This window comes from Bos javanicus, chromosome 4 (assembly GCF_032452875.1).
Source record: "Bos javanicus breed banteng chromosome 4, ARS-OSU_banteng_1.0, whole genome shotgun sequence".
Classification (NCBI taxonomy): domain Eukaryota; kingdom Metazoa; phylum Chordata; class Mammalia; order Artiodactyla; family Bovidae; genus Bos; species Bos javanicus.
The window spans coordinates 28,430,542-28,444,287 of NC_083871.1; the positions used below are offsets into that span (position 1 = coordinate 28,430,542).

The 13,746-nt window shown below is 37.8% G+C and overlaps 1 protein-coding gene across 1 annotated transcript; it reads right to left on the bottom strand.

Moving 5' to 3' along the window:
- Window positions 1-4,500: 4,500 nt before the first annotated feature.
- Window positions 4,501-7,615, bottom strand: FERD3L (Fer3 like bHLH transcription factor). Its single transcript, XM_061415408.1, has one exon. It carries the CDS (start codon window positions 6,735-6,737, stop codon window positions 6,243-6,245), a length of 495 nt encoding a protein of 164 aa, XP_061271392.1. The 5' UTR covers window positions 6,738-7,615; the 3' UTR covers window positions 4,501-6,242.
- Window positions 7,616-13,746: the final 6,131 nt, after the last annotated feature.

Genomic DNA, 13,746 nt, shown 5'->3' on the forward strand with positions numbered 1-13,746 from the left:
CAGGCAAAAATACTGGAGTGAGTTGCCATGCCCTCCTCCAGGGGATCTTTCCAATCTAGGGATTGAACCCATGTCTCTGATGTCTCCTGCATTGGCAGGCGGGTTCTTTACTACCACCGGGGAAGTGGCACCTAGCGCTACCTGGGAAGCCTTTTTGCCATATTATTTCTACTTAAATAGAATGATCATATTCACAAATAAACTCACACCTTGAGAGTTCAGCCTCTGAAATCCTTGACTGAATGTAAATCTTGGCATTACTCATTATTAGCTGATTAAGTTTGGGCAAGTTATTTAACTTCTTTATTCCAAAGTGTCTTCATCCCTAAGAGAGTAATAATAGTGTCGATGGCCTAAAATTATTATGAGAACTTTAATAGTAATCAACATGTGCTGTCATATAAGTAAGCAACATAGTAATGATAGACATTACTAGTTATTATAGACATTATTACTTCATCCAGATCTAAAAATCCAATTATTCTCTTGTTCTCCTTTAGACCATTTCCAGTTTCTCCAACATTTCACTGAACTATGGGATTAAATGTAACAAACACTTAACTAAACTCTAGGACTGAAGATAGTCAACCAGTTTCAGATCTGATCAGTAGTAAATATAGCTTGTGAAATTTTGAAGAAGTGACAGAATTATCTGCAGTAAAATAACTGTGTACTCATATTCCTTAATTCAGATACATTTGTGTGACATTATTGTCTTCTATTGTTCACCAACTGTTTGTTCTATTTCCATATTCTCATAGATGTTTTCCTCACTTTTGAAGACTGGAAATCATAAAAAGTTGTCCATAACAGCTGCTTTGAGGTCATCTACATTTGCTGGCTGCAGGTGGAAATCTCTTTCACAGAGCCCCAGATAGAGGGCTGTAAAATTTGGCCTTTGAGGGAGCCAGACTGCACCAGCCTTTTGTATAATTTATCATCCACAGAGTGTGTTAAGATGCTTTTGATCTTGAAGGCAATATCTTTCAAAGAAATGTGTTGCTTATATGTGACCATTGATGCTTTATAGGAATCTCAGTATCATGCTGATTTCAGTGAGTGAATGAATTTTTAAGATGGTAAACGGATGACAATTTAATTGAGAGACTCTAGATCTTGTTTAAATCCAGTCAGAGGATCAAATGAGAGAAAGTATGTGAAGAGTGCTTTGAGTACAATAATGCACTAAGTAATCATTTTATTATCATAATTGTAACATTTTATTGTGATAATTCACAGCATTATTTGTCAAACTCTTGACTTCACTGAATGTCAAATGTTTTCTGCCTTCTGTAAAACTGAGTGGAATTCTATGAAATATTAGCCACAAAGAATATTTTAAAATACATGTATAATGTTCTTTGCATTTACTTACATTTCTTTATGGAATGTGTTTTAGGCACAGAACTGAAATTTGGTATCATAGAGAAAGTTGTGGAAATTTATAGGCTTTGGTTTATGGAGACTTGAAGAAGTTTTTCCATCTTTCTGGTATTTTATCCCTGTCAGTTTGCATTGCTTCTTTCCTTTCCTTCTCCTCCTTCGCCAGGTTTGGTTTTGAGCACTGGATTCAAAGAAACCCCAAAGTCAAAACAAAATGGTCAGAACTGCTGACTCTTGTTTTGTAACCTTTTTTAGTCCAGCATTCACAGGAAGAGAGGGTACTGACCAGAAACTGGGCCTAACTTCTCCCAAAATGTTGCCAAAGTTCAGGAGCCTGTGACTGAACTTGGGCCAAGGCACAGATACATACCAACACTTTTCTAACACATTTAAACTGTAAGTTAATAAGTAATACCCAATAAGAAGTAGATTTAGTACTTAAAATTCAGTATTAATCTGCCAACTATTTTTTAACTTGCCTCTGTTGACTGGAATTTAATTATTAAAAGTTAAATCTGTGCTAAGATATGCCAATATGTATCACAAACAAAATAGAAAGCAATGCTACGTGATCGGGTTGGGATTCTATAGTCAGGGCTGAAAAGCAAGGTATCACCAACTGCACAGGGATGTCTACTCCATGGGTATAGACATAGTTGCTGGCAAGCTAACAGGAGAGGAGAAGTGCAGAGAATGTTCAAAGCAAAATCTGCCAGCTATTTTTGATAAAAATATATAAAAATAAAAATGGTGGTGGTTTCGTCACTAAGTCATGTTCGACTCTTTCGACCCCATAGATTAGGGCTTGCCAGGCTCCTCTATCCATGAGATTTCCCAGGCAAGGACACTGGAGTGGGTCAAACCTGTGACTTCTGCATTGCAAATGGTTTCTTTACCACTGGGCCACCAGAGAAGCAAAATAAAAATAATTTACATTTTGTATTAAGTACAATCTCTTGTAAAGTTGCAGGTACATTTGAGAAACTCACACATGAAGTGTACTTAAATGTCTTCATTAACTTTGAAATCTTCCTTGAAGATTTAAAATTATAAAAAAGTTACACTGAACTGTGCTTTATCAAGTTTCACTTCAGAATTTTGGTAGTTGTTATAAACATTCCACAATAGTGTTTTTATAATGGAAATACTGACAAATGCAATAATAAACACGAAAATCCTAGGGTCTTAATTGTATGTTCCTGCAGGAATTACACATACTAGCATAATATCTGGTTCATTTTCCAGGGCTAATTTTGTCAAAATCTGTTTTCATATTGGGCAACTGTAAAAGATGATAGGCCTGAATGACTGCCTGTAGATGGAAAAGGCTTTTGATTATTTTTACTTTCCCTGGAGAGCCTGATTATGTCTTTCAAATATGATTTCATTTAGATCTTTTCTTGGTTTACATGTCTGAATTCTAATAGTAACCTGATAGTGATGGGGAACTTAGTTTGAGACCAAAAGGCAGTTTTCAGTCAGTAAAGAGTGTGTAAATAAATCGCCTCCAAGCAACGTCTAAACTAGTATTTATATTTCAAATGCCAAAATAACTTTAAGATTTCAAAAACTGATTATTACAATTTTCCAGAAGTACTTGATATATTTAGCTTTTTTTTTTTTTTTACTGTTGGAAGGTATTGAAAAACCAATATTGACTGATATTTCTATCATTGTTGGTTTATAAGATAATAAAGAATAAGACAATTTTAACACAGGATGTGTTAAATACTAAAAAAACAAAAATACTTTCATTAAAAGCACACTGGATTTATGGATCTAACATGGGAAAGCTAAAACTATCACATTGCTTAGAAAAATTGAGTGGCGAGACATGGAGGTACCTGGATTAATGTTCGAAATGCAGACAATTCGGTCTTATCTCTATGGATGATTTGATACAAAGAATAAGTCAATCTATTTCTCTGTATTTCTGATCCTTATTTGGCTTCATATTATTCTATGACTACAATGATTAAGAAGAAGCCTTAAGACACTTTACATTTTAGAATAGCTTCTAGACATAGAAAAAACTTAAAGCATTTATAAGCTTAAAAGTTTTAATAATTGTTGAATAAGTCTAATAATAATTGGAAAAACCTTTTGTATTTAGAGTTTCTTTGGCTGTTATTTACTATTCAGAGGAAATATTCACTGTAGGATATCATGAGATTACTAAGAATATAACAGAATGGTTCAGAATATGAGGGAGAGTACTAAGGATGATAGATGGTTGTATTTATGCTACAGGACCTGAGGATTTTGAACTCTGTCTACAAATTTTCTTTTTTTAATTTCTTATTTTCAAAATCTGTTCTTTCAACAAAATATTAATGATTCCTAAAGTTGACTGTTTTTAGAAAAATTTGTTTATCACTTGCAGATTTTTTTTTTAAATGATGTTTAGTTGTCAGGAGAACTTTAGGTGGGAGAAGGAACAGAACTTCTGTAAACCCTTTCGATTTTGAACACATTCACCCTATATGTAAAATGTCAACACACTTTGTAAATTGAATAAATAAATAACTGGATAAATGAGGGCTTGATGGAGCCACTAGTACTACATAAGAAGTTGGGAAGCTGAGTACAGTTTGATGATGAGTTGAGATACATTTACTTTTGACATACTGAATTGAGCAATTTTAAATTTATCTTTAAAAATACAGGTATGCTAGTTCTAGTAGCCAAAAAGTTATCTAGAAAAAGAGAAAATGAGTAATTTTATTTTATAAAACTAATATAGGGGTCACTGTCCAAATTTCAGTTTATTTTATTAAAAGTGCTAGAGCGGAAAAAACAAAACAAAACAAAACAAAACACTCCCTGGTTTTGTTGTTTGGTTTAGTTGGTTACATTTTTTCCTTTACGTATTTATCCTAATATTCTTATGGTAGAGGTAGAAACAATATTCAAAAAAAGAAATCATCTTTGGGAAAGTGGTCATTTCAGAACTAATTCATTTCCCATAGATAGAAGAACTAGGAAAACTTTTAATTTCCAGGACAAGCAAATGCCTATAATGCTGATGGGAGGGTATGTGAACTGGCAGATCTGCTCGGAAGGCAATCTGGCCTTTAGCTACAAAGTTGAATGTTCACTTGGTACAGAAGTTTCACTTCTAGTTACTTAGTATCAGGAAATTATCATAGGCACAGAAAATATTTATAAGAGTGCTCTTGCATCATCATTTATTTTTTAAAAGAGAAAATAGCCATCCACTTGTAAGTACTGGAGTGAAGTTGTGATACATGGATATAATAATAAAATACAGTGATCAAAATTACATTTGAGTAATACTTAAAGTCAAGGAAAGAGTGCTCATTCTATAATGCTGAGTGGACAAATTCCAAAAGTATCCCAAATTTGTTTAACACATTGAATTTATATCTGTATAAAAAAGACTAAAAGAAATAGATTAAAACGCTATGTGGTAACATGAAGTGATTTAAATTTATTCTTAAATTTTAATTTTCTAAACTTTTTAGGATGAGTATATATTACTTCTTAATAAAATGAAACACGTTTCTAAAAGGCTAATAGGGAGACCTGTGTGTGTCTGTGCACATCCGCCCAAGGATTTGCGAGGTGTGAGCAAAATATAGTGTTGGAACAATACGATTTATTCACTTTACAGTAGATGGGGATTACTCATTCTGATTCCTCTCCTCACTTACCTACTGCTATCTTAAGAACCCCGTTTCAGTTGTTGGCAGAAGTTCTTCCTTAGCACAAAAGAACTGTGGAATGGCAGACCTTCCAAACTGGAGGGAGCCCCTCAGCACGATCTTGCTTCAAACTCATCTCCATCGCACACTTTTTGGCAAAGTGGAAGAATGAATTTCCTCCTCTGAGGTTTTCTCTCCCTTATCCCTAGATGCAACTAGAATGAAAACTATCTTTCCCTACGTACAGCTAAAAATTTGAAAGTGCGCGCTCTGGTGGGGCTGCCCCTGGGAAGACCCGGCCCTTTTCCCCCGTAGGCGACCAGGGGAAACAACTGTAGGTGGTAAAGGCTCCGGGGGCCCGAGACGCCTTGTAAGCCCAGCTGCACCCCCAGCGCGTAGGCTGGAGCTGTCCCCAGTTCCCTCCCGGTTCAAGCATCCTACTCCGGGAGGGGCCACACCAGGGTTGCTGTTTAGAGCCTAAGCGGAGGGGAAGGTAAGGGGAGGGAGAGGAGGCGAGGGGAGGGGAATAATGTCTCCTGGTTTCTCATTTCCTTCATTCTGCCTCTCGACAAGACTAAGAGGACCGCACGAGAGAGCCGGAGCGCCCTGGGCCTCTCAGAAGACCCAGTAACCCTCACTCCTCACCGGACTAGGACCACCCTCTCCGCCCCTCTCCCCTTCCCGCGCCCCACGAGCACGGGCCGCAGCGGAGCGCCTGCCTGGGATGGCTCAGCGCCGATTCTAGAGGCAAAAAAAAAAAAAAAAGGAATATCTCCTTATAGTTATATTAAAGAAGAAACAAAGAAAGAAAAGTTAAAAGCTAGGACTGCACAGACGCTCCCGAAGTCTCCCGACTGCGGGGAGGGTTAGCTTCCCACCCGCCCGACAGACGCTGCTTGGGGACGTGGGCCTCGACTGCCCCAACTCGGTTTTAGCTCGTCCTCACTCGCCTCGCCGGCTCCTGCCCCATACTCCATCGACAGCGACCGCATATATATTAAATCTACGGCTTCCATGCCTCTCGAGGACTGTGGACATGTTATAATCCAGAACCAAGCTCCTGCGAAGGCCAGCCGTTCTGTCTGGGAGGGCCCCTCCTGGCCTTTCCGTCGCACCCACTGCTGGGTCTTCAAACACCCCAAACCCGTGCGCGCCCAGGCAAGGAGTGGGCAGACACTTCCACCCGACCCTGGCTCAGTCTCTTTCCTTCTCCAAGCTCTCCAAGAGCTCGGTCATGAAGGAGATGTAGACAATGGCCAGGCGTAGAGTCTCGATCCGGGAGAGCCTCTTCTCGTAAGCGAAAGTGGGCACCTTCCTCCGCAGCTGATCGAAGGCCTCGTTGAGGTTGAACATCCGCTTCCTCTCGCGGATGTTGGCTGCTTGGCGCTGGGCGTAGGTGATCACTCTTTTCCTCTTGGGGCGGCCCAGTAGGGAGGCGCCTCTCCCGTGCTCCTCTTCCTCCTCGTTTTCCCCCTCTTCTCCTTCCCCCTCCTCTTCTTCTGGATCCTCTTCCTCAAAACGCGCCAGACTCCTGGGTCTTCCGTCTCGGAGCACAAGGTCCTGGTGGTTCCCATAGGGGACCCTAGGTGTCAAGTCGCAGAGGAGAGGGTGCCCCGGGGAGGCTAGGGATAGGTCTGCGACGAAGTCCAGGACGGTGGCGTCCACGCAGCTCTCGGGAAAGGCTGCCATCGCGTCTGCTTGGCCCTGCGTCTCATAGGTTTATTGAAGGGAGGGGCAAGCCTGGTGACGGCCTTCCTAACAGCCCTGAATCTGATGGGTCACCATCACCGAAGGGTCAGGGACATTAATATGTATAACCAAGCTGATAACAGGATTAGCTGCACCGATAGGGAAGGCTCTGACAACGTCCCTCCTTTCGAAACTGATGGAAGAAGACAAGCTTGAGAACGCCGGGAAGACTCAAAGGAATAGGCCTCCAATTCTGCGATCCTTTCCGCCCTGCCACCTGGGACAGTTCCTTCTTGGCAACAACCTCCAGCTCTTACCTGCTGTGCTTTTTGTTTGTCTCGACACTCCCGCAGCCAACTAATATTCTTCAAGCTCCTTGTCTCATGTAGTTCTTTAATTTAGCTTTGGGTTTTCAAAGCAAGGATGTTTTCCACCGCTCTGGCTTCTCCTTGGCTTCAGGGTGGGAGTTCCGAATCTTGCCACCCTCTGCTGCCAATGGGTGTGAGACAAGTGCATGTGCTTTTAATGATGTCCAGAAGAGGGGCCCTGTCTGCCAGGGGTCGAGGGGAGCTGTTTGTCTGGTATCCCAGTGCAGCGGCTACTGAAAGGCAAGATCTTCCATTAGCTTAAGTAAGCATCGTAGGAGGGGCGAGGGGGCATTCCCCAGAGTCGCTCTTGGAGTCCTCTTTCTCTTTCCACTGCAAGGTAAACAGCTCTCCTGCCGCTTTACGAACCCTGGCTTCTAAAATCTGTTTCGCTATAATCAATCTAACAATTGAGATACTTGACTTTCCTTTCCTAACCTTTATCCCCCACCCACGTAAAGGATTTTACTTAGAGGGCAAAAAGTGATGATGGCAATAACATGAAAAAGAGAAGCTCAGAGTGTTTCTCCCAGCGTGCTTCACTGTATAATCCCTGTGTGGGAGGAAAGCAAACCCTCCCCCCAAACAAAACAACTTCAGTCTCCTTTCAAAATTTCGATTCACCTTTTGATAAACTAATTGCTCGATCAGCTCACCCTCCGCGGAGAATTCTTTCAAACTTTAAATTGCTGATTGGTATCCCTGAACAAAGAATAATCTTTACACTTCTATCTGGTTACATTTCCTCATTACCACCCTGCAAGATTTAAGCCTAGAAACTATACTGCATTGTGAGAGGGTTTGTTTGTTTGTTTGTTTTGAGGTGAATAAAGATTATAAATTTGGTATAACTAAAATAAAATTTTACTGATTTCAAATATATCTCATGTATATATATATATATTTTTTAACATAGAAGAGTTCAGTTTTCTTTTTTGCCAATAGCTATATTTAATTATTCAATGTAAAGATTTTTAAGAGACAGGGTGGGGCAAAACAACACCTAAGAAAATCATTTTGAAGATGTATTAAAAGAAAGCTTAAAAAGATGAGTGCAGAGACGCCTTGGTTCAAGAGAGAAATACGAAGACATCAATTCCTATTGAGGTAAGCAGTGACTGGGATGCTTATGTTAGTACATTGGACAGCTCCCAGAAACTGCCTGCTTCTAACAGGTAAGCACAATATTTTTTCTTTTCCTACTCTGCCGTTCTGTGAGTACTCCCAGATCCTATTAAAGCAATATAATCTTGGAGTCTTCTTTTGGCTTTCTATTATTTTTCTTATTAAAAAAAATTGTGTCTGGGTTCTCTCCTTTGCTCTTTTGTCCCTTAATTAGTTTTCTTTTCCCTTGCTGTGTTTACTTTTCACTCTCCAATTTACATTGTGATAACTCAAGTAGAAAAGAATAAAAATTAATGTCCCTGAAAGATGTAATGAGAATATCTCTGACTGAGAGTACCTATTTGGCTTTTACTAAAAATGGTGGCTTAGAGGATAAAGCATCTGCCCACAATGTGGGAGACCCAGGTTCGATCCCTGGGTAGGGAAGATCCCCTGGAGAAGGAAATGGCAACCCACTCCAGTACTCTTGCCTGGAAAATCCCGTAGATGGAGGAGCCTGATAGGCTATAGTCCATGGGGTCGCAAAGAGTCGGACACGACTGAGTGACTTCACTTCAAACTTCTCTCAAAGACTGAAAGATAAAAAAGAATTGGAATTTCAACCATGGCTAAAGAATAAGTAAACCAGAGGATTAAGTTTTGTTTTGACAAGCAGTAACATGCCTTCTAATTCCTGTTTAACTTAATGTATTATTAAGCATTTGGATAAATTTCATAGTTTATTTTTAGCTACTGAATGTTTCGCATGACTTGTTCTTTCCCTTTTAAACGCATGCATGAGTGGAATGAATATCTCACCTAGTGAGAATCTAGTTCTACATGAAACATACATTGGGACATTTAATGAAGGGAAACATGATAGAAATTTAAATTTTAAACTTACTAAAATGAATGTCAGAAACTATCCTGAGACTCTAAAAGACACTTTCCTTAGACTAAAATTCTTCCAAAATCAGATAAGGTTGGAAGCATTCAGGATGGTATGGCTGTAGACAGACTAAAATTCTTTGATTTTATCCAAGGAAATGAGTATTTCAACCATCACATCACAAAAAAATGTGTAGAAAAATGAAAGGAATAATGCACAGTATTGGTTGAAATATTAAGATACTACTGAATTTATTAAAATGTCTTACTATGTATACCTATAACAATAATTTAAAACTACATTCTCAATTTTATCATAAAATCCCAATATAAACATTTCTGTTTGTCCACAATAATTTGTTTATCTTACAAGGCTCTAATCATGGTGACATAGAGAAAAATGTTAAAATCTAAGTTATCATGATTAACACTTTTTTGTTTGTAAATGAAATTAATTATAGAACAGTAATAAGTGAAATCACTTTCTCTGCTTATTTTGAAACATCCACTTTATTTTAAAAAATGGTTTTGTGGCTATCTTGTTCCACAACAAATAAACAGTAAATGTAGTAAATTTGTAGAGTAGTATATGGTTTAAAACAGACCATCTCATTGGAAAGAAACATTATTTTCATCTCTAGATTTGAAAGTTAAGAGAGAAACATTTTTTAAAACCCCAACTGAGGCTTAAAGGAAGTTCAATTCAAACTTGATTCCTTTGGGTTCTAGGCCTATAGATAGCTTATAAATTCTTCAGTGATCTACATGGAGGCTTTTGAAAAGAGTTTGATAAGCCCTCAACAAATTCTGCTCAAGATCATTTCAGGAAATGGTTATGAAATGACAGTCAGCTCTGCTTAGTTTATTACCTACTTTACCCCTATTGGCCATCATTAAACATTTTGTGTGTACAGATGGTCCCTGATTTACTATGGTTTGACTTAAATGAGTTTTTGACTACTATGATGCAAAAGCAATATACATTCAGTAGGAACTATACTTCAGATTTTGAATTTTGATCTTTTCTCTGGCTAGTGAGATGCAGTAAGACATGGCTTTTGTAATGCTGGGTAGTGGATGCAAGCTATGGCTCCCAATCATCTGTGCTATGGTGAGGGTACATAATCCACTCATTTAAAACCACTTTGTACCCATACAACCATTCTGTTTTTCACTCTCAGTACAGAATTCAATAAATTACACAAAATATTCAACACTTTATTATAAAGTGAGTTTTGTGTTGGATAATTTTGCTCAACTCTGAGCACATTTAAAGCAGCCTAGGCTAAACTATTATTTTCAATAGGTTAGGTATAGTGAACCTAACCTATAATTTGATTTTCAATATCTGGATATTATCTAGATGTAACCCCATCACAAGTTGAAGAAGAGCTGTACTCTTACATTGTATTTAGAATCAAAGCAGGAAAAACAAATGACCAAGAATAACTTGAGCAATAATTGCTAAGGGTGTTGGAGTGTGGGATTAAGGGTGTTAAGGAGAGAAAAGTAGATAAAAAAGTATCCAGGGAGTAAAGCAAAGAACTTAACTCTCCCAAATTTATTAAAACTCTTCCTTTTCTTCCCTTTTTCATGCCCCTTCTCTTATTAGTACAGATTCATTAAGCAATTTTAGGGGAAATGATAAAATAGAACAAAGGCAGATGTTTGTCATGATTGAAGGGAGGAAAGTCTAACAAACACTCCCTTAGCTGACCTAGAGAAGGGGCCTGCATTCTCTTCTGACTTCATTCAAATTATTCATGGTTTACGGCCTTCACTGATTTTAGAGTTAGAAGAATGTATATGCATCTATTTAATTTTCTATCTTAGGTAAACTTTTTTTGAAGTTTAATACATATATTTAAAAATTCACAAGCTGTATATGTGCAGCTTAATGAATTTTCATAAAGTAAGCAAACTCATGAAACCACTGCCCAAATTGAGAACTATCAATAGAATGCATCACTGAAATTAGAGATTATGTAAAAACAGGAAGTATGTGACTTGACACTATTTCAACCACTCCTACAATGTCCTAACTATATGCAGTCACAGAACACTCTCCAAAGTATTATTCTTGACTTCTAAGATTAATGTTGCCAATTTTTGAGCAGTATATAAAAATAAACTATACGTATTCTTTTGTGTCTTTCACTCAACATTTTAAAATGAGATTCATGTACATTATTCTTGTTGCTGAATAGTAATCCATTGTGTGCATATATCTTCTACTGTCTATAAACATTTTGGTAATTTCTAGTTTTTACCTGTTACAAACAGCCATGCTATGGATATTTTTGCACATAACTTTGATGAGAATATTTATGTCTTCCTGTTTGGTATCCCTGATAGCTCGGTAAAGAATCCGCCTGCAATGCAGGAGGCCCTAGTTTGATTCCTGGGTTGGAAAGATTCACTGGAGAAGGGATAGGCTACCCACTCCAGTGGGAAGTCCACTTCTTGGGCTTCCCTTGTGGCTCAGCTGGTAAAGAATCTGCCTGCAATGTGGGAGACCTGGGGTCTCTTCAATCCTTGGGTTGGGAGGATCTCCTGGAGAAGGGAAAGGCTACCCACTTCCATATTCTGGCCTGGAGAATTCCATGGACAGTATAGTCCATGGGGTCACAAAGAGTTGGACACCACTGAGCAACTTTCACTTCTTCAGACACCAAAGTAGAATAGGTTGTGTGTGTATGTTCAGCTTTAGTAGTTAATGATAAATTGTTTCCCAAAATGGTTGTAACAATTTATACTGTCATCAGTGATGTATTAGAATTTCAATTCCGTCACATCCTTGTCAACAGTTGGCATTTTCAAGCTACTGAAGATATGCCCACATGTCATATTGTGAGTTTGATTTGCATTTCCCTGATTACAAATGAAATTGAAAACTATACTGCTCCTTAGTAAAGTGCCCACTTTAACTGGTTTTGCTAATTTTTATAATTTATGTATAATTATATATGTAAATTATATATACATATATAATTTATATAATTTATTGTATATCTATTAGAGAAGGAAATGGCAACCCACTCCAGTATTCTTGCCTGGGACAAGAGGACCCCAGTGGGCTGCCGTCTATGGGGTCGCACAGAGTTGGACATGACTGACATGACTTAGCAGCAGCAGCAGCAGCACTGTATATCTATTCAGCTACGAGTCCTATGTCATATATATGTATTACATGTATCTCTCCCTACTCTGTGGCTTTCTTTTTCACTTGCTTAATGATTGTCTTTTGATGAAAATAAGTGTCACTTTATTTTTGTTAAGACAAATATTTTTAGAGCATTTAAGGATTATAGCAAAATTGAAGAAAAGGCACAAAGATTTCCCATATACATCCTGCTCCTACACATGAATAGCCTTCTTCATTATCAATATCTCCCACCAGGGTGGTACTTTTGTTACAACTGATGAACCTATACTGACATATTATTACCAAAGTCCACAGTTCTATCTTGGGATTCACTCTTGGTGTACATTTTATGGGTTTGGATAAATGTGTAATGATCTATATCCATCATTATAATACAGAGTATTTTCACTGCTCTAGAGCTTCTCTATGTTCTGCATATTTAACCTGAAGGGATCACTGACCTCTTCATTGACTCCACAGTTTTGTCCTTTCAAAATGTTATATAGATGGAATCATGCAGTGTGTAACTTTCAGATTGGCTTCTTTCACTTGGGAATATGTGTTTAAGTTTCCTCCATTTGTTTTCATGGCTTTATAGCTCGTTTCTTTTTAACACTGAATAATATTTCCTCGTTTAGATATTTATGTATCCATTCACCTACTGAAGGACATTTTGGCTGCTTCCAAGTGTTGGCAATTGTGAATATAGCTGTCATAAATATTCATGTGCAGGTTTTGTGTAGAGCTAAAACTTCTTTCAGCTTCTTTGGATAAATACCAAGGAGCATGACTGTTGCACTGTACTAAAAGTATATTTAGCTTTATAAGTAACCACTAAATTGTCTTCTAGAGGGACTGTACCACTTTGCCTTCCCATCATCAATGAATGAAAGTTCCCATTCTCCACATCCTCACCAGCAGTTGGTATTACTACAGTTTGGATTTTGGTCAGAAGTTTCTAGCTTTAATATAGTCCAATAAATTATTATTTTTTCCTTCATAGCACTCTTTATGTCATGTTTAAGAAATCTTAACATATTCCAAATGAATAAAACATTCTTTTTTGTTTTCATCATCTCACATTTAGAACACTAATCAACCTAGAAGTGATTTTTGTATGTTGAGAGTAACAGAGGTGGGGGCCAAGATTTATTTGGTTTCCAACTGGATATCTAATTAATACAGCAACATTATGGAAAAGTCTACCCTTTCCACATCAAACTTATTCTTCATATGAAAATATTTCCAAATAAAGTGAGTACCTTTTCTGTCTTCTGAGGAAAGTTCAAGGAAAAAATTCAAGAAATGTAAAAGAAAATCAGCTCTTTGGTTTGGACATATATAGAGATAAGAAAGTCTTGCTTATGCTAAAATGAACATCTTGCTATTCTAAATAAAATTCTGAGTTCAAATGAAAGTAAGGATACTCAGAATGCTGTAGTTTAGGAATTGGCAAACTTTCTCATTTATGGAAAGATAACAAATAATTTAGGATCTTCATAGGTCA